At 33.3% G+C, this 19,543-nt stretch overlaps 4 protein-coding genes and 1 non-coding gene across 20 annotated transcripts; 2 read left to right on the top strand and 3 right to left on the bottom strand.

The window, feature by feature from the left end:
• Positions 1 to 1,515: 1,515 nt before the first annotated feature.
• Positions 1,516 to 8,044, bottom strand: LOC101259804 (protein DEHYDRATION-INDUCED 19). Of its 3 annotated transcripts, none has more exons than XM_010318467.4 (7): positions 7,904 to 8,044; positions 6,261 to 6,406; positions 6,000 to 6,139; positions 2,718 to 2,795; positions 2,309 to 2,598; positions 1,910 to 2,026; positions 1,516 to 1,783 (listed from the first exon to the last, which is right to left on the bottom strand). In XM_010318467.4, the coding sequence occupies exons 2-6, from the start codon at positions 6,355 to 6,357 to the stop codon at positions 1,918 to 1,920; spliced, it is 714 nt and encodes a 237-aa protein (XP_010316769.1). In that variant the 5' UTR covers positions 6,358 to 6,406; positions 7,904 to 8,044; the 3' UTR covers positions 1,516 to 1,783; positions 1,910 to 1,917. The 3 variants fall into 3 exon arrangements, 2 of the variants coding, with proteins under 2 accessions (XP_010316769.1, XP_010316770.1); XM_010318468.4 differs by having other exon boundaries at positions 1,516 to 1,778; XR_003245301.2 differs by lacking the exon at positions 7,904 to 8,044 and having other exon boundaries at positions 1,867 to 2,026; positions 6,261 to 6,421.
• A 53-nt stretch (positions 8,045 to 8,097) lies between these two features.
• LOC101260102 (uncharacterized protein At4g28440) lies at positions 8,098 to 10,310 on the top strand. The gene is made up of 2 exons (XM_004232866.5): positions 8,098 to 8,389; positions 9,891 to 10,310. The coding sequence occupies exons 1-2, from the start codon at positions 8,098 to 8,100 to the stop codon at positions 10,076 to 10,078; spliced, it is 480 nt and encodes a 159-aa protein (XP_004232914.1). The 3' UTR covers positions 10,079 to 10,310.
• An 891-nt stretch (positions 10,311 to 11,201) lies between these two features.
• LOC104645835 (protein NUCLEAR FUSION DEFECTIVE 6, mitochondrial) lies at positions 11,202 to 14,100 on the bottom strand. Of its 13 annotated transcripts, none has more exons than XR_740045.4 (5): positions 13,688 to 13,935; positions 13,459 to 13,580; positions 12,861 to 12,935; positions 12,246 to 12,265; positions 11,366 to 11,548 (listed from the first exon to the last, which is right to left on the bottom strand). XR_740045.4 is itself a non-coding variant. In XM_010318474.4 (4 exons), the coding sequence occupies exons 1-3, from the start codon at positions 13,837 to 13,839 to the stop codon at positions 12,258 to 12,260; spliced, it is 282 nt and encodes a 93-aa protein (XP_010316776.1). In that variant the 5' UTR covers positions 13,840 to 13,935; the 3' UTR covers positions 11,366 to 11,548; positions 12,246 to 12,257. The 13 variants fall into 13 exon arrangements, 6 of the variants coding, with proteins under 6 accessions (XP_010316772.1, XP_010316776.1, XP_010316775.1 ...); XR_002026846.3 differs by lacking the exon at positions 11,366 to 11,548 and adding an exon at positions 11,972 to 12,092; XR_740046.4 differs by lacking the exon at positions 12,246 to 12,265 and having other exon boundaries at positions 11,202 to 11,548.
• Positions 14,101 to 14,923: 823 nt separating this feature from the next.
• Positions 14,924 to 14,996, top strand: TRNAR-CCU (transfer RNA arginine (anticodon CCU)). Its single transcript has one exon. It is a non-coding gene; the product is annotated as a tRNA-Arg (tRNA).
• A 71-nt stretch (positions 14,997 to 15,067) lies between these two features.
• Positions 15,068 to 16,499, bottom strand: LOC101260788 (uncharacterized). 2 transcript variants are annotated; one of them, XM_004232867.5, is made up of 4 exons: positions 16,306 to 16,427; positions 16,059 to 16,166; positions 15,539 to 15,712; positions 15,068 to 15,441 (listed from the first exon to the last, which is right to left on the bottom strand). In XM_004232867.5, the coding sequence occupies exons 1-4, from the start codon at positions 16,318 to 16,320 to the stop codon at positions 15,196 to 15,198; spliced, it is 543 nt and encodes a 180-aa protein (XP_004232915.1). In that variant the 5' UTR covers positions 16,321 to 16,427; the 3' UTR covers positions 15,068 to 15,195. The 2 variants fall into 2 exon arrangements, with proteins under 2 accessions (XP_004232915.1, XP_004232916.1); XM_004232868.5 differs by lacking the exon at positions 16,059 to 16,166 and having other exon boundaries at positions 16,306 to 16,499.
• Positions 16,500 to 19,543: the final 3,044 nt, after the last annotated feature.

The following is a 19,543-nucleotide window of genomic DNA, read 5'->3' as shown; positions in this document are numbered from 1 at the left end:
TTAAAAGACGGGTCGTATATATGTTTTAAAATTAGGTCGGATAGTTAGGGGCATAAAAGACCCCTTTCTCTTTTAATATAAATTTCAAGTAATAATATATAAAAATGATGTGGAAAATCCATTTGACATTTAAAGAAAAGTAAAATGAGTTGGATATTTCGAATTGACCAACTAACACCCATAAGGGCATATGTAGACCAAAAGTTTGAACGCGAGAGTATAAATTGACCAAACTTTAAACGGGATATATCTAGACCTTTCGAATAATTTAGGGGCATATTTGACCCTTTTTCCTTGAATATAAATGTCAAGTGATAATACATAAAAATGACGTGAAAAATCCATTTGGCATTTAAATAAAAGTAAAATGAGTTGGATATTTCGAGTTGGCCAACTAACGCCCAAAAGGACATATGTAGACCAAAAGTTGGACGGCGAGGGTATAAATGGACCAAACTTTAAACGGAGGGTATATCTAAACCTTTTCAAATAGTTTAGGGGCATATTTGACCCTTCTCTCTTTTTTTTCCTCGTCTCATATAATATGATCTAATTAATTTAAACTAGAAGCAGATAAAATTCATCAAAAGAAGATATATTTATTTTTTTTTATACTGGAGATATTAAATTAAGAGCTGAGGGATCTAATTTAATTATTTTCTCACTTTTACGTGTGACTCACTTGTATATATATAGAGAAACTTTTCATTCTAAAATAAAAAGTGAGAAAAAAAATTATCATCTTTTAAAATATAGCATCCACATATCTGAAAATGACATTTTCCAAAAAAAAAGTAAATGTAATTGAGTAAATTTTGTTTAATTTTATTTTTTTCCATCCAACAACCACATAATGCTATCTAGTACAGCACCGACCTGCGTAACTGCTGGCCACCCCATTGCTGGCTGGGGCTGTTGCAACTTTGTTTTATTAGGTATCAATCTTTTTCAAATTGTATATATTTATCTCCGCATATGATTTGTTACTCTAATTATTATTGTTATCATCATTATTGTGAACTATAATTGCATAAATTTTGGAAATGTATCTAGTGGTACCAACTACCAAGAAATGGCTCAAAATGACTTTCAAAATTGGAATCTATACCTTATTTTAAAATTTAATATTATTATTTATATCGCTCTATTTAAACCTAGATTTTACCTTCGACAACCTGAGTAGAGTAGGACACTAAGTCCTCTCACATTTAATTTTGGATATTAATGGTCGGACAGCGCTAGGTCTTGCACGTACAATTGAGCAATTTCCTAGATCTTAACAAAACAGCCCTATATGTCACTTGTTAGAATCAAACACTTGAAAAAAGTTATAGCTAATAGCGAAAGTAGTCCACCAAACAAGCACCATCATAACGCCGGCCACTAGCCCCGCGAATTTCCATAGGCAGGATATTGACATTACCAAACAATGATAACAGATAATAAATGATGTCCATGAAAATAACTATAGATCATGTTAGGAGTTGTGAAAGTGTAACAAGACATCAACAAATATTAGAGAAATAAACTTTCTTTTTCTCCTTCGTATCACAAGAGAATAAAACAGTGAGAGTAGGAGGAAAACTATAAAGGAAAAATAATTAAAACAAATGGTGCAACACTGCTGGTACACATCTAGTGTTGCTGTCCTGATTAAAATCCTTCTTGCCATGATGACAAACTACTTTTCTGCAGTGCCTACATTACAAATTACAATATCACAAATATCTTTCTCAGGGACCAGATCTCTGATTGAAGAGATGGATGATTATGCATCACTATGCTGCATCAAGAAAACATCAAATTAGACATACTGGATTTTTCAACAAAATGAATCGATAAACTAATCTAAAGATGCCCCTTAACTGAATTTTCAACTCAAATTATTATCTTGTATTGCAACACTTACTCCTCCAATTAGTCAGCTAACAGAGAAGAGGCAAACAGATCTTGCACAAAAACAGCTCTTCCAGTAGCCTGGCTTATCCTCTTTTCCCTCTCTTCCACACTTAGTGAAGGGTCAAAACTGCAAGAAAATGAAGAAGAGTAGGATAAAAGACCTTTCAAATAGATCATTTTAAGATTTTGATGTAACATCAACAACCACAAGGATCATCAAAGGCAGCTAGTGCTTTTGTCTTGCATACAAGTAAAAGCGAAGCGTAATTTGACTGCTTGCACTGTCAGGACCCTTCTTTCAAATATCCAAGATAACATCAACTACAAAGTTGAAAAATACAAGGACTAAAGAGACAACGGGAGAATTTGGTAGATTTAATTTGTAAAGATAAATAACTAGCATCACTACCTTAACTTCCATATATGTTGTGATGTCACATTCTTCGTAGTAGAGTCCTCAACACCGGATAAAACAGATTTTGAAATTTCCTCTGCTTCAAATGTGGGGTAGTTCAAAACTAGAGATGAGAGGAAGGGGTCATTGGCTGCCGCTGCAGTGGTTGATGTTGCAGTGCTTGATCGATATCCACTGCCTCCTAAAAGTACCTGCAAATGAGCTTCACGAAGATCTCTACCAAGTAGAGAAAGCGCCTGGCTGCTAGGAATTGCAACTTTACGTAATCTACGGCGTCGCTGCACGTGTTTCAGAGTTAAAGAAACTTCACCAGGATAGGAGATTATTACAGAGAAAGAACTTGCAGCATACTGTTTCAAGAAGAAGTTATCTTTATAAAGTAATAACAAATTGAAAAGGATATCCTCAGTAAGTGTCCATGTTGCACTGTAATATGACTTAGCATGTCCCTTGAAACTTTATGAGAACAAATGGGACAGACCTGCAATGGAAGGCATACAAAATAGGTAAATGTTTATCCAGCAGGTTAAGACTCACTACAAGATAAGATACGATGAATAATTAGATGGTAAAAACAATAACATTGCAAGCATTATATGCTGTAATCATCATTTCGTCTGGAGAAATTGCATTTAGAAAGTTAAGACAACAACAACATATCCAGTATAGTCCCACAAGTGGTATGCAAATGTAAAAAAAAAACTGAAGGCAACATATTCCTCGGCTACAAGAGCAGATGAAAAAAAAGGAGTAATCTAGCCTCTAAGCAGACTAAAGAACTAAGAAAGTGATTTAGTGAAATAAAATCCAGACTCAATCTTGATTAAGAGCAAAGTTTTCCTAGCTTGGAAAGGCAGAAGGCACTAAGCAACTTTAATAGAACAAAATATTGAGTATTGAATGAAGCATGCCCAAAATGAGTGGAACAGATATAAGGATCTATATAGCCGACCGTAATTAGTTTGGAATTCAGGTGCAGTCATTATTGTTGGGAAACGCACTAGAGATGACACAGGAGGCTAGTGCAATACTCAGTCACTATCATGAAGTGCACTTACCAATCTTTAAAAGCTAACTGCCTCATGTTCTTGTATAGTTGGGTTTATTTATCCTCTCTAGATTCCCCTGATTCATTTCTGAACTTTGTCAGCTCCCTGACTCTTAATTAACAATGTATAGGAGAGCTGACCTTTTGCTACTAAGCTTTTGTAACTATTATGATGCCTGCAATAGAACTAATTACTTCATCAAAAAAATCATGAAGTGCACTTCAACAGTAATCTAGAAGCCAACACTCTTATAATCTGATGTCTAGGCTTCTCGACATTCACATTTGATCACAATATCCCCTGCAACATAAGAAATTACCATAAACTGGGATCTTTGTTCTAATGTAATTTCTTTGTTTGTCTCTACTTTCTGTTTATACACTCTTCAAGAGGCTGATTTGAAACTCTGTATCAAACTAATGCTGAAATGAGATACTCGTTGGAAGATCCCAATTTTGCCACTAGGTGAAAGAGATACAAGCAGAAACGGTTCCCTATCAAAGAAAAGGTATTAAAGGAACCAAAATTGTGCAAATGAAACACAACTTGTTTTCATCTTCTAATGTTCTTCTTCAGCACATAGCACAGAAAGGAGTGACATCCCAATAGTAGTGCAAGACATAAACCTTAAATCCACGATTAGAATAACTTCAGCAGTGTAAGGGGTCCTATGAGAATTGTGAAGGTTACAAACGCATCTTGGCCATAGGATATCGATATAAAGGACTGAAAACATTTGATATTAAATCCGGACCTTAGCTCAACTTCGACATGACTGGATTGACCTACATGTATTTCAAATTAGGCGAAGTGCCTTCTAGAGGCTGGAGTATTACATCTTATCAAGCTTTTTGATGTCATAATAAGGAGTTGCAACATGCCTAGCAAAAGGGAGATAGATTGCATTTTTTCCAATTATAAGAAAAAAAAAAAGATATTTAAAGTAATACAAACTTCTAAGGCTGCTTCCGTGCAATGCATCAGTACCTGTAACGCCGTGTGACCTGGATGGACGCACGATGAAAATTTGAAAAGGGTGGTCATGCATAAACTTAGAAGACATTACAACAATTACATAGAATCAATGTGGATTTATGTATAGGAGATGCGAAAGAGAGGCTTTATTTTTACTATGAACATATATGTGTAAGGAGAAAAAAGCAGGATTTTACACGATATACTTTTTTTTATGATCGAGAAATTTGTCTGGAGCCAAATCTTTGACCCAACTACAGCCTTCGAAAGTTGGGGATGACGATCCCCTCTACCCTTCTCCACTTAAATATGCACTTAATACACTTGGCATAGACCCAAACTTGTGAGCTAACATACAAGTTCCCTAACTTTTGCCAACTCCCGGGGGTGTCTAAATGATATTCATAAACCTTGAGGAAGCATATGGCAGCGTCAAATAATGTCTTGAGTGTGTACCGGAGAAGAAATGAATTTACTCGGCTCAAAAAACGAGAAGTTATTCAGAAAAGGGTCGCAAGAAGAAAAATAATTTACAGAAAAATGTCACGCTACAAAACAAATTGGAACAACAGATGGCAAAAGACATTGAAAAAAAGAAACTACGTGATTACAAAATACTACAACTAAATAGTGACAAGAGTATATGAGGCTAGCCCCCTGCCTCTCCCACCTAACGAGCGGCCACACTTAGTTGCCTACTAACATTCTACTCTAATCCTCGACCTCCATACCTTCCTATCTAGGATCATGTCCTGGTAAGCTGAAGTTATGCCATGTCTAAGTCTAATCACCTCCCAAGCCATTTTCGATCTACCTCTTAACTTTTGCTATAGTCACACTCTCACTTCTCACCTCCTAACTAGCACATCCATTCACCTCCTCTTCACATGCGTGAATCATCTCAATCTCTCTTCCCTCGTCTAGTTAGCCATGGATGCCACTCCCACCTTGCCCCATAAAACTTCATTTGTGATCATGTCTCTCCTAGTGTGTCCACACATTCATCTGAGCATCATCATCTCCACTACATTCATCCTCTGAATGTGGGCCTTGACTTTCCACTACTCTACCCCATACAAAAATGTTGGTCTAACCACCACTCTGCAGAAATGAAGTTATACCAAAGATATTTATACAAAGCTATTACAAGGATAATTTAGGCCTAGTCATGTACACAACTTCTACAGATTCTTTGACACTGACTTGGTGTTAACTAATAAAAATTTTGACCTATCAACAAGAAAAATAAGACCCTGCAGTTTCATTGTTGCAACTTGCAAGTGCCAAGGTCTAAGTCAAGCTCTGTTACTGATGCCCCGGGATAAATATACCACCAATTCCTGCCAGCATCTAAGCGATGGAAAGTTAATCCGGTGTAGATTTTAAGCAAACTGAAAACTTTTCTTCTGTCAAACCAATGGTTCAAATATCTTCCTATAACTTATGTAAGAGGAATCAGTGACCACACAACCAAGATTGTACCTTTACCAGATTTTTACCCTGTATATGTCTTCTTTACATACAAGCCCACTTATTTCATGAAAATGGAAAGGAGCCTCATATTCAAATATGTATTTGCCCAAAATAAAATAAGCAAATCCAAACAACAAATCAAAAACAGGTACATCTAGTTAATTATAATGATTTGGAAAGAAACTTACAGTTACTCTGGACTCGCAAGAATGTTCCTCTTCTAGATGCGAACAAAGAGAGGCAATATCAAAATCCTCATAACAATACGGGCATGGAAAATCGGGTCGGACCTCTTCTTCAACCTCGAAATCATCGATGCTCAGCCTATCTACTTCAACGCAAATCATACAAAAGTAATTGCTAAGTTTTAAAATAAACAGAAAAAAAATCTCACAGATCAATGAATGCATTGGAAAAAGAAAAGATCCAAAAGAGAAGAAAAAACAAACCGAGTTGAGAAGTTTGATGATTGTAGGAATGATTTTGCTGTAAATTTAACTGTCGTTTAGCAGCTGCAAGACGAGAGGTCCAGAAATCGGAATCCATGGAGAAAGAGAGGAGAAAAGGAAAGAGGGGAGAGAGAAATGGATTTGAGCTGAAAATGAAGAATAAAAGCAAAAAAGGGAAAATGAAAAATTAATTATTTTAAAAATATTATTGATGGGAATTAAATTTATTTATCTATGGATGTTGAAATTTAAAAATAGAAAACTGATTTGACTTTTATCTCCCTATTGGTGATGCATTGTTTATCTCTCATATATTTTATTTTAATATAATTATTATTTTAGTATATTGATTGTGCATTTGTTTAAATGCTCAAGGAGGGGAAGTAGTTATGGTGGTTCTGGTCATGGGTGACAAGATTAAATAGTTTAGATTTACTTATTTAAATATTTTTAATTTACTTTTTTTTAATCTTTATTTTTGAAGTTTGGAGTAAAAATTTGACAAATAAATACTATTTGTGGGTAAGAGATTGAAGGGGACATGACAGGTGGCAGGAGTCTTACGTACAAAAATATATAACGTTAGATTTTTCAAATAGGGTTGTTGTTATTACAGGTCCCCATTTACCCGTACATTAATCTTTCTCAATTTTAAAACAAGCGTGGATATAAAAATATCTTTTATCTCAAATGAATATCATCTAAAAATTTAAGATATTAGTATTATTTTAGCTATACTTTTATGTTAAAGAAAAAGTTCTTCTTAATAGTAGTTAATACTCAAGAAATAACGAATTAAATTTAAATAATTTATAAATTATACTTGTATTAATTATTTTAGTGGACTTGAAATGAACTAAGACGAGATTTATTTTGAAATAGAAAAAATATTTTTCTTTTTTAATTTGCTTATAATTTAAAAATATTATGTTCTTTCATATTATTTATATAAATTTAATTTAGTGAATATTAAGTTTAAAAAATTTAAACACATCATAATATCTCTATGTAATATAACTTTTTAACGCTTATTATTCAAATATGTCATTTATATGGTTATGAAAAGAATGTCACTTTTAAAGATAATTTGCCTTTTTAATTTTTTAAAATATATGCTAATAATAGTGACACAAATATAAAAATTGATATGATTGTTTTAAAAAGAATAGTTTAAAAGTTTCATTATTCTCAAATATAAAAAATAGTATTTTTTTTAATAAATTACTAATTTATTGATTTGATTATTTCATTTTCTTTAAAGCTGAGTTGAGTGAAAAGTATTACCTACTTCAGTACTGAGATGGTTGTATTTACTGCAATGACAATATGACTTGACTTTTGGGTCAATTCAATTTTGATTTCATTTTAAATCACACTTTATCATCTCTTGCGATAAATATATTGAATTCTACGATATTAATTTTTTACATAAATAATTAAATTAATCTATTTATTAAATATTATATAAAATAATAAAAAAAATACTACATGAATATTTGTGGAGACCACTTGTTACTTTATTATTATAATTTATAGGTTACAGCAACTAAATTAGCTCATAATGGATAATATTTCTTATTGGGTATGCATTTGAAAAGAGTTTATGAAATAATTGCAATTAAAAAACTAAAAGGGGCAGTTACCTTATAAGCAGACTGAAACGACGTCGCTTTTATGGTAGCGTGAACGCTACATACGGCAAACCTTTCAAGCAAATCCATTTCAAAAATTACTCCATTTTCCTCGATTCCTGAATTGACGATTAGGGTTAGGGTTAGAGAAACCGATCTCCTTAAAAAAAAAAAATCAAAAGAATTTTGTTCAATCTCAAACTAAAATGGCAACAAGATCCGGCAACCGACAACAGGCTAATTCCGGTGGAGCAAACACGGCGGCAAAGCCAGCGATGAGAAAGCCAGTTTTCATCAAAGTGGATCAGTTGAAACCAGGAACAACCGGTCATAATCTTACTGTTAAGATTGTGAATGCCAACACAGTACTCAGTAAGAAACCTAGGAACCCATCATCGTTACGTGTTCCAGCACGACCTCAACAGAATACTCGCATCGCTGAATGCCTTGTTGGGGATGAAACTGGATCCATTCTTCTCACTGCTCGTAACGAGCAAGGTTTGTTCCTTACCCTTCTATGGATTTATGTTTATCACTTTTTCTTTGCAATTTTGAGTCCAAAAAGTGGGCCTTTTTTTGACATTTCCGTGATCTGTTTGATTTTATGTGGTTTGTAGATTATGGTTTTTAGTGATCGACAATTTGATCAGAGTCATGGTTTGTGATTGAAAATAAGACTAGTTATTAGGATGCAGTTATAGATGCACGTTCTAAGGGATCTTAAAGTGTGCTTATATGTGAACCCACCTTTTTAACGTACTATTTATTCAAAAATAAAAAAGAGAAATATTTGTGTGTAGTTTATTGAGTGGAACTGTATTAGCATTAGCATTTGGACACAAGAGAGGGATAACAAAGTGTTAAAACTTAAAAGCCACCCACATCTAACTATAAGGTTCTGGTTCGATTATCCATGGGAGCAAAGTGGGAAATAGTTGTGGCTGGACTTATGGTTAGGGGGTTCCGAATGAAGGATTTCACCATATGGAAAAGATAGGAGTTGCGTTAACATTTTGTTGTAGGGGTGAAGTGCCGGTGCAATTAGTTTTGTCACCTAGTCAAACCGCATATAGAAGGACAAAACTTTTTGCCTGTTTGACTCCTGTCACTGTGAATGATAAGGCAGTGTTTGAAATGCAGACATTTCAGTGATATGAGTTCTGTTTTACTTTTTCAAACTTTTATTTTTTTAAAAAAGAACTAGCACCTACCCTCACTTGCTAATGAACCCTAGCCTACTCATTTCGGTGTTCCTTTCCTCATGCCGAAAAGGCGTTCATCTTTTTTGTTGAGAAACGATGCAAAACCACTTAAGTAATAAACATTTTGTTCCTTTATTGGTTGTCTGATTTGTATGGGTGACGTCTTTCCCGCTGCTTTATTGTGTTTGGGCTACTGGATTTTCCGTTTGCCTATAAAGGAAATGTAAATTCACACCAGACTTCTATTGTATTCAGACCCTAATGTTCCATACATAAAAACATTTCCAGTTCTGGTTTCTTGTTCAAGGGGAAAGAATTATTGGTCAGCCTGTTGTAGACTGTAGAGTGAAGTCCACATTACTTGGTAAGTTACTCATGGCTGTCTGTTCTACATGTTAGTCCAAGAGATATAAGCAGGAATTGGCAAACACTTCAGTATATGATGTTGTTTGATTCTGAAGCTCGTTAAGGTGGTGACTAGAATTGTGACCATGTTAATAACTTGTCGATTGACTCTTTAGTTTTCAACGCTTTTGTCTGAGTCAAATTAAAACAATAGTTAGTATAGAATGAAGTTCTATTAATGTGATTTTGTGGATAAAGGGTGTGTTTTCTGCAGTTTTTGCTTTGACAGTTTTATGTGGTGAGGAAAGAGGATGCTTTCCCAGCTCTACTTGTTGTGATTGTGATATACCTAAATGTTTACAAAATTGTTGCGTCTCCTTACTATATATTTGCTTAAGGGATTCAGGATGAAGCTTAACTTGTTTGTTGTAACATCTTCGACTCCTTCACAGTTGACTTGATGAAGCCAGATGCCACAATCATAATTCGGAATGCTAAGATTGACATGTTCAAGGGATCTATGAGGCTAGCAGTTGATAAATGGGGCCGTATTGAAGCTGGTGAGCCTGCAACTTTTGTTGTCAATGAAGAAAACAATTTGTCCTTGGTGGAGTACGAGTTGGTGAATGTCGAAGAATAGAAGTGGGTTTACATAACTAAGGTGGGTGCTATAGGGTAAATTTGCTTTTGTGGGTATCTGTTTTTGATATACAAATCTCACTCAATAAATTAGTTGTTGCGTTGAAGATTCTTAACATGTGGTAGGACTAATCTAATGTGGGTTCCTTGTAAAAAGGATTCACCTTATCAAGAGTGTGTTAAGGTGGGTGTTACTTGTTATTAGTATTAATATATGTCCATTTTCTGACTCAGATTATGTTTCTATTATTATTTTTCCTTGTTCTACATGGGTAATGAGTTTCACTCTTATTTATATAATTATTAAAATATATAAATGCTCAAGGAGAACGCAGATTGTTTTGCCCTTATCGTCTAATATTTACAATCCCAAATTTGGATCATTTATCTACTTCTGTAGTTTAACTTTACTAAAGCACCGGAAGATCTATCAATGTCATCTCAATGAAAAAACGAGTTATTAACTGAATTTGAAAGCCTCTTTAACGGTAAAAGAGAAGGAGAGCAACTTCATTGCAGACATCTATTTTATATAGAAACGAATTATACGTCTCTCTTTTTGGTATTGAAAGTCTACTGTGTGCCAAGGAAAACAAAGATCATCATTTCACTCCAAAACACATTAAGAATAAGACTCAAGCTCTAATGTTACGTCATCATTCTAGATCCATTGGACTATGAAGACATGAGCTTAAACAAGCATCCATCTACAATACAAGAACAAAGGAAATACTTGAGGAATGCAACAGATATAACAAAGTAAATTACCCATACAACAACAATCAGAAGTCAGTTAAGGAGTGGGGAGAGAGGCATGCGAAGGAGTCGAAGTTTAACAGTCTTATAGGGAATTCATAGCATATATAAGGAAGACCCAAAATCTTCAAACTGAAAGGAATTTAACCTCAACTACTCTGCTGTCTAGTTTCTTGATTTGGCAATTGAAGAAAACCTTGCACTAGTTATTTACTTCAAATCAGACTTTAGGAATACCACCCAACGTCAAAATTTAGCTCAGTCGAAGAACCCACATATTATATTCTTCAGAATTGGAATGTATCCAAGGACGCGTACAATTCCCCAGACAGAACTTAGAACTTTCCACAGATTTGGCAATAATATAGTTAAATCAAAGGTAAAAGTTTGAGTTATTTCATTTAAACAGGTAAAGAATAATTATAAATCTGAAACCTTGAGTTCTACTCATTTTTCTCGTTTAGTCATAAGTACTAGAAGCTTTAAAGGGGGTTGAACAAATAAAGTGCATCTGCCTCCAAAGAAGCCAGAATTTACTGGAACAGGTCAAATGGTAAGATAAGAAAGATAATTCAAAGACGGTCACAGAAGAAAATATATATTTCTTCATCAGAGCTCATACAGTACTCTATTTTTCAGACATTCTCTCAAGAGTGTGTGGACATTAAACTTCGCTTGAACCCTCCAACATTTCATCATAGATCATCATTGCAATCTGATTAAATACCAAGTATTAGAATGACCCTAAGCATAATTAAACTAACAGTAAATGAGAAAGGAAACAATTGTAAGCTAAGCAAGAAGCCTTCAGCCTATCCAATTCAGTTATATCTGGAATTTTATCTAAGGCACCAACTCAATCAAATGCTAGTATCTTCACATCAATCTATAATCAGGCAACAATAGCAACTTGGAACAAATATATAGCTTTAGATGCTTCAAAGTTCAAAGAATACTCCCAATAAAGTAAAATATGGTCAATAAAACACCAGAGGTTAAAGATGACATTATTAAGGCTTGTATAGAAACATTTTTGAGACAAATTAAGGCTTTAAACATCTCTCAAGATCTAATAACAATGAGCTTCCACAAGACTCCAACGTCTAGATACCAAAATACAGTCCAACAGAAGCCAGAATTCACAGAAAGGTAAGAGTCCCAAGTTCTCATTCAGTACTCTACTTATCATTTGCTTAGACTGCATGGATATAAAACTTCGCTTGAACTCTCTGACATTCATCATACATCATCATTGCAATCTGATTAAACACCAAGTATTAGAATGACGCTGACAACTTAACAACTACAACTGGAAATTCAAAATTGATATCTAAGCAACTTTTGGTCCCACAGACTATCTGATTCAGTTTTCTTGAAGCTTAATATGAAATTAACTCATCAACAATCAATACCAGCTGCATGATTCACAAATCTGCAAGAAATAGGTATTTTGATATCAATCTACAATCACACAACACGAATCATTTAAATGCAAATTTAAATTCCTAATACTATGTCAAAATATATCTTTTTTTAGGAATGCAAGCTGAAGTCATGAAGACTAAAGGAGATTCAGCAGGGAGTTAGCGACTGCCGGAATTTCTTCAGAGATTACAGAAGTAAAAAAAAGGCAAAAAGACACACTACAGTATCAGAATTGCAACTCTAACATATATTAGAGGTCACTTCAATTTTCAGCAAGTGTCAGAACACAATGAACAGCATTTCAGCAATATTTATGATTATGAAAGCTGCATCCTCACACCAACTTAATATCAAGCAACAAATTTGTCTATATATTTGGACGGGAAGTAATGATTGAGTCGTCATTCAACACTAGGGAAAGAAAAAGAATGGTAGCGTAAACCCAGATCATCCTTTTTCTACAGATAATAACATCTTTTACTTGGCAAATCCACAAGTTTTCAGCAAATTTAAGCTTAATTTTGTAAGAAAAATCTCAGATGTGAGGTTCCTCATCAGCCCTAAGTTAAACAAAAAAGGAAAAAAAAACTGGTACAAGTTACTTAAAACTCCGGCATAAGAAGATATTCGTATAACTTGAACTTCATTTCATGATCTTCATCTAGTCCTCTTTTGCCCTACAAGATCAAAGAATATGCATAGTTTACCTTTACTGGAGGAAAAGGAAGTAACATGTAGTAAAAACTATGGCTGATGCATAAAAACTGAATTTAAAAGTTGAAATAGTCAAATTTATTGATGAATAGTCTTTTGATGTTTTGAAGAAGAGGATAAAATGAATATTTCTATACAATTCAATAAAATCTATTGTCCAATACACATACTTTTTGTTCATCACCACTTCTTTTGAAGTTCAACGCTACAACAAATGCACACATTTCACTACTGCTAAGCGCAATGCCATGCAAACAACACTACCTACACATCATCTATCACTCGACTCAAAGGATAAACAGAGTAACAGATAACATGTAAAGCAACAAATTGTAGCTCACTTGCAAAGCAGTTCAATAAATACATGGTACAATCTCATTGTAACTACAATTCCACACATTCACAGACTACATACAGACAAAAACAATAATACAACAAGCATAGATCAATATAAGAAGTGCAAAATAAAGGCCTATAAAATTATACCTTCAAGAGTCCAACCATAACTCCGAGGAGTAGCAGAGAGCATTGAAGTCAGCAACGCAGAAGCAGTGGCAGTGTGATAAGGAAGCATAGTTTCCACTGCACAACTCATTTCAACAGGCGACCTTCATATAAATTGCCAAAATTCAAAAGCTTCAATATCTTATCACAATACTAATACTCAATTAATCGATGAAATATACAAAATATAACATTGTGCTTATTGCGTGACCTGAAAATGCGAGCAGCGAGGGGTTTTTGAGTGGGCATGCGAAAGGGAGAAGGAGCGGCCTTGGGTTTGGCACCGGCGGCAAATCTCGTGGCGGCGGTTCTGGCGGAGGAAGTGGCAGAGCGAAGGACGGACCTGGCGGCGAAAGTGGCCATTTTCGGATCGGCGAAAGCTCTGAGAGAGATGTGTTTCTACCGGTAAAATGCTAAAAGGGCTTTGTTGGGGTTTTAGGTTCTGCGATTTCGGGCCGGTTCAAGTCTTTTTTTGTTATGGGTAAAAAGACCACAAAAGAAAGAGTAATGACATTAGAGGTCACTAACTTATTTTGAAGAATATAAAGAATGAGATTTAACTAATTCATTTGTATTATTAGTCAATGACACTAGATATCATCTGTAGTTCTTGTTTAGTTTGGTAAATAATTATAGGGTAAGATCGTTTTTTTGATATGGGGCTGACGATAGAGGTCAAGGGTTGCAAGAGAATCGCTAGGCTAAGAGTTGGATCTTGGAATATAGAGTGTTTGATAGGAAAATCAAGAAGAAAAATTAACATAAGCATGTGAATATGAGATACAAACGGATTAAAATTATGATACTTTGAAGGTTCGAACAGGAAATGAGTAGGCATTTTAGTGTATAGGGAACTTGGGAAGCTAGTGGTAGAGGTTATAAGGGTAAACGCTAGAATGATGGTGATTGAGCTAGTTATTAAAGGTTTTACCTTGAAGATGATTAGTGCATACACACTAAATATGAGATTGAACGAAGAAGATAAAAGACGATTCTCGAAAGAGTTAGGCAGGGTTATTTGAGGTATTACACACCCTAGTAAACTTTTTTCTAAGAGGAGATTTCAATTGCCACATTAGGCCATTTCAAGGGACTACGATGATGTTCATGGTGGTTTTGATTTTGAGACGGAACGAAAAAACAATTTAGCTTTTACAATTCTCATTTGATGTTACCTATTCAAGATTACCAAGAAAGAATAAGTAGGTCATCTTCTAAAGTACGATGACTAAGACTCAAATAGATTACTTACTTTTTTAAGAAGTAAGATAAATTTCCATATAAAAATTACAATATTATCCTAAATGAATATCTTACAACTCAGCGGATAGCATAAATAAAAATTAACAGTGAAATTTTTCGACAAAGGAATTCTCCTTTTTATTAGGGTAGTGTTTAGTAGGAGTCAATTGATAAATATATACAGAAAGAAGGAAGGAACAACAAAGCGCCTGTAGCTCAGTGGATAGAGCGTCTGTTTCCTAAGCAGAAGGTCGTAGGTTCGACCCCTACCTGGCGCGTTTCATTTTTCCAAACTCTAGTATTTTTTTTTTTTTGTCTACAAGTTATTTTATCACCAAAATACAATTCATTTTTCCAAACTAAAGTCTTTTTTTTTTTGTCTACAATTGTGTTATTTTATTATCAAAATACAAAGAAGAAAAACAGAAATGACAAAGCAGCATTACTAGTGTCACAATCAATTTGTGGGAAATAAAATCAGTTTTTAGGTGAGTGTGAATTACTCTTACTACGAGTCATCTTCTCTAACACATTATGTAGCAATGGAACACAGAGTTTATATGACATATTATCTCCTTGTTGTCCCTTGTAATCCTCTGCCTCTGATCTTGTAACACAAACATCCTCATTATGAACTCTGTTTGATATTCCTCTGCTTCTTGGTTTAATACCGATAAGTCGGCCTAGAGACACACTTTGATCTTGGAAAAAGGACATTGTAGACTGAAAAACAAATCCCAAAGGAGTAACTTTAGTGTCTTACTGTTTTCAAATCGAGCTAGTTAAAAGTTCTATGAAATTAAACAATTACAGAAATTACCTCAGTGTCTAGGCTGGAGGATGAAAAAGATGAGAAACTTGGCGAAGATACGTACAAACCGTATGCAGCTTCTCCTCCTGCTGCAACTGTTACAGCCTGAGATCTCTCAGCTACTCTAAGCCTTATGTTCATGTTTTCAAGCCCAAGTGGCCATCCACTAGGTACCTCATGCTCCTAAAATTTACCGGTTCAATCAATCAATTAACTGCGTCTCAATCTCAAAATTAGTTGTGATAGACTATATGATCATTTGTCTTTAGATTTATTCATAATAGCAAAAAGAATGCACATCCGGTGTAATTCTATAACTGGAGTCTAGGAAGATCGGCGTGCACACAACCCCTGCAAACAAGAAATCTCTACTCTCTTTTCATTTTTCATGATCATAGGTAGATTTAGTGCAAGTTCAAAATAATAGGCGGATTTAGGATAAGGTTACGATGGATTCAACTACTCATTACTTTCAACTCAAACTTGGTATTCACATAAAAAATACTATATGTAGTAAGAACACACTTACTATAAATCTAACCAATCTAATTCTGAATTCGCCTCTGATCAAGATTGGTGAGCTATCATAAGCAGTCTTGAATGGATACTCGAAATCTATGTTATGTGTTATAGAAAGCTATCAAGATTAAACACCAATGGAATATTAGTACTATAAAAACTTTTAAACTATGAATCTTGATTCCTAAAACAATCAAACATGAGAATTGATTCAATGAACAAGACGAGTGGTGCAATAATAAAATATTTATGTTTACCTGTGTTACAACCATGGCTTGTACGAAGAGATGATTAAAAAAAGAGTTAATTTGGAAGGAGCCAAGTTTAAAATGCAAAAATATAAAAAAAAAATAAATAGAGAGAGGTGATGTATGTATCACTTTATGGAGTCTTTATTACAATTTTCACATTTTTTTCCTAAATCAATTTGAGCAGTTGGATGATCTTTCCCAGGCCCCACTCAGGAGTTGAGCTATTATATCTCACTTACACCTAGGGTCCCCTTCATGTAACAATACTTGTAGATCTACTTCAAAGCACGAGATTTATTATCGGAGCAAATTACAGAAATCACAATTTAATCTATTTTTTAAAAATTTATAATTATAAAAAAAATTTAAAATAGATACAATAATATAAGCGTTTATAAATTAATCTAATGTGCGAGATACATTAATCATTAAGTAAGATGCATTACATTTATACACGATACATTAATTTGATGTACATTTTATACATGATACACTGATTTGATGCGCGAGATACATTAATCTGATGAGCGGGATACACTAATCTGATGTGCGAGGTACATTTTATACATGATATATTAATATGATGTGCGAGATACACTAATATAATTCACGAGATATTTTAATTTGATACGCGAGATACATTACTGTGATGCACGAAAATGAGGAATTTTGAAAATTTGTAAAACTCATAGAAAATAATGATAATAACTAAACCAAAACGTAGAATTTCCGTAATTAATCCTCATCATAATTATTATTCGAAATTAGAATATGATAATATGATATCGGATTTCGTGTATTGAGAACTTGAAACTTAAAAAGAATCGAGAGTAGGGGCCAATTCGACATTTCAACAACAACAAAAAAAAAACTTAAAAAGGTGGACTCATAATTTAAGTTGGATCAAAATTAATGACTCTCTTTCTGGAAGTACAATACGTTATCATACGTGAAAACTCATTTTAAGGGCCCGTTTAGCTCAGCTTAAAAGCTGGTCAACCTGACTTAAAAAGATGGTTTTTGACTTATGTAGCTGTTTGGCAATATTCAAAATAACTTATTTTAAATTAATAAAAAAATTATTTTAAGACAAAAATTAAAAGCTGGGTAGGGATACAAATTACCCATATAACCCTAACATCTCTTTCTTCCATTTTTCCCTTTTTCATGTTTGGCATAGCAACTTCAGCACTTTTATCCAAACGCATAACTGCTTATTTTAAAAATAAGTTTCAGCACTTTCAAAATTATTTTTTATAGCAACTTCAGCACTTTTATCCAAACGCATAACTGCTTATTTTAAAAATAAGTTTCAGCACTTTCAAAATTATTTTTTATAGCAACTTCAGCACTTTTATCCAAACGCATAACTGCTTATTTTAAAAATAAGTTTCAGCACTTTCAAAATTATTTTTTATAGCAACTTCAGCACTTTTATCCAAACGCATAACTGCTTATTTTAAAAATAAGTTTCAGCACTTTCAAAATTATTTTTTTAAAACTGCTTTTATTAAGCTCATCCAAACAGGTAAATCAACTATTCCATATTTTACCTAACAAAATAAAATGATAAACGAGGTCCTCCTTTTTATTTATGGGTCGATATCATTAAATAAATATTAGATGTGGTTTTGTAATTAATGGAGTAACAATTTAAGTTTTCATGTTTTTGCTAAACAAGATAAAATGAACGGTCCACCTTGAGAGATAGAGTTGAATTTGATAGGTTAGCAGTTCATGAAATTATATATCACTTACTAATTAATGCGACATCTTGAAAATTATGGTGGTTGAATATAATTAAATATTGCTGGTTACTGCTTCATTTTCAGCCTTCATCATTTCAATGAAACTTAGATATCATATATTGGGTTCTAAAATATTGAGAGATTAAATATTAGATGATTTTTTTCATTTTTTTAAATTAAAAAACCACTAATTAGATGTGTCATTGTTGAGGCTAGGGGCAGCAGAGGTATCTGTGGTAAAGGGTTCATTCGAATTAACTTCGATAAAAAATTATACTGTTTATATATAATTAAAAGATTTTTTAATATATATATATATATATAATATATGTCGAATTCACTTAAATTAATTCGTTTGTTTTTCTCTTTAAATTTTATATCTCAAAATGAAAATTTTAATTTTATCACTGATCGACGTATAAAGTGTCAATCGGTGAATAAAGTTATGTGGCTTCAAGACTCACTGTCTCTACCGACAATTTCACCACACCAACTGTTAATCCTAACTCCCAACTGATACGGCACTCCAACTCTTAAATTTCACTAATTTATTAATTAATTGTTATTTACGTGAGTGTGTTGATTAAGACCGTTACATTATTACCGGAGGCGTAAAACAATAATAAGTTTTTATCGAATTTAATAATTTTAAATACACATAATCAGAAGAGGATAATGATTCAGAATTCATAAACTTTTTTTTTTTACAACTACCGTACATAGTATAATCTGATTCATAAGTTTGATATTAATTATTAATTTATTATGTAACATTATGCAAAATTCAATGAAAATTCTTACTTCACGTATCCTATATGAGTCTCACTTTCCTTTTTTTTTTTAGTTTCGAAGAAAATAATATATCTTTATATTAAGTATTTAATTTAATTTTAAAATGTATTTTATTTTAATGAAACGATGTATAATCACATAAATATATATCATTTGTTTTAAAGTAATTCTGTATCAAATCAAAGTAACTCATAGAAAATGCGATTGAAGGGAGTAGTTAATTATCATTGTGTTTGATTATAAATAACCAAAGGCAATAGTTATATTTTTTACAAGTAGAAGGACTTGTTACTGTCTTTTGTGTATGATAAGCAAAATAGACCAAGAAGGGTAAGTGGATGACTTAAAATTCATTTTTTTTTCTTTCAAAGTGCTCCCATACTTTGTACTCAAAGTCCATGTCATGGTCAATTAAAGAGTCCTATCCATCCACTTAATTAATTTATTGGAAAATTTATGGGGAAAATTGTGGGCTTCCATTTTCTACTATTTGAGTACTTAAAAGTCTATGAAAGAATTAAATTAGTAGTCTTCTTTGCAATGAGTTGTGAAGAAAAATGTCAATTTCTGAATTGTCCTTTTTATTGAAAGACCAAATGTTTAATTGACTAACATAATGTGCGACTATTTTCATGAAAAAACATTGTTATGTTATTATACACATTTATTTCGGTTTATGTTATGGTGGCGAAGCATGAAATTGA

The sequence above is a fragment of the Solanum lycopersicum genome, chromosome 2 (assembly GCF_036512215.1).
Source record: "Solanum lycopersicum chromosome 2, SLM_r2.1".
NCBI lineage: Eukaryota > Viridiplantae > Streptophyta > Magnoliopsida > Solanales > Solanaceae > Solanum > Solanum lycopersicum.
Note: the sequence above shows the minus strand (reverse complement) of the source record. Positions and strands in the feature narration are given on the sequence as shown.

Excerpts from the sequence above, each read along its gene's own strand:
- LOC101259804 (XM_010318467.4), bottom strand. The coding sequence starts at position 6,357 with ATGGATTCCGATTTCTGGACCTCTCGTCTTGCAGCTGCTAAACGACAG. Across the intron at positions 6,140-6,260 it reads TCATCAAACTTCTCAACTCG|ATAGGCTGAGCATCGATGAT; the intron begins GTTTGTTTTTTC and ends GCGTTGAAGTAG. Across the intron at positions 2,796-5,999 it reads CTTGCGAGTCCAGAGTAACT|GTCTGTCCCATTTGTTCTCA; the intron begins GTAAGTTTCTTT and ends CTTCCATTGCAG.
- LOC101260102 (XM_004232866.5), top strand. The coding sequence starts at position 8,098 with ATGGCAACAAGATCCGGCAACCGACAACAGGCTAATTCCGGTGGAGCA. Across the intron at positions 8,390-9,890 it reads CACTGCTCGTAACGAGCAAG|TTGACTTGATGAAGCCAGAT; the intron begins GTTTGTTCCTTA and ends ACTCCTTCACAG.
- LOC104645835 (XM_010318469.4), bottom strand. The coding sequence starts at position 13,839 with ATGGCCACTTTCGCCGCCAGGTCCGTCCTTCGCTCTGCCACTTCCTCC. Across the intron at positions 13,581-13,687 it reads CTCGCTGCTCGCATTTTCAG|GTCGCCTGTTGAAATGAGTT; the intron begins GTCACGCAATAA and ends ATTTATATGAAG. Across the intron at positions 12,936-13,458 it reads TTATGGTTGGACTCTTGAAG|GGCAAAAGAGGACTAGATGA; the intron begins GTATAATTTTAT and ends TTGATCTTGTAG.
- LOC101260788 (XM_004232867.5), bottom strand. Across the intron at positions 15,713-16,058 it reads TTAGATTGGTTAGATTTATA|GAGCATGAGGTACCTAGTGG; the intron begins GTAAGTGTGTTC and ends GGTAAATTTTAG. Across the intron at positions 15,442-15,538 it reads CCTCCAGCCTAGACACTGAG|TCTACAATGTCCTTTTTCCA; the intron begins GTAATTTCTGTA and ends TTTGTTTTTCAG.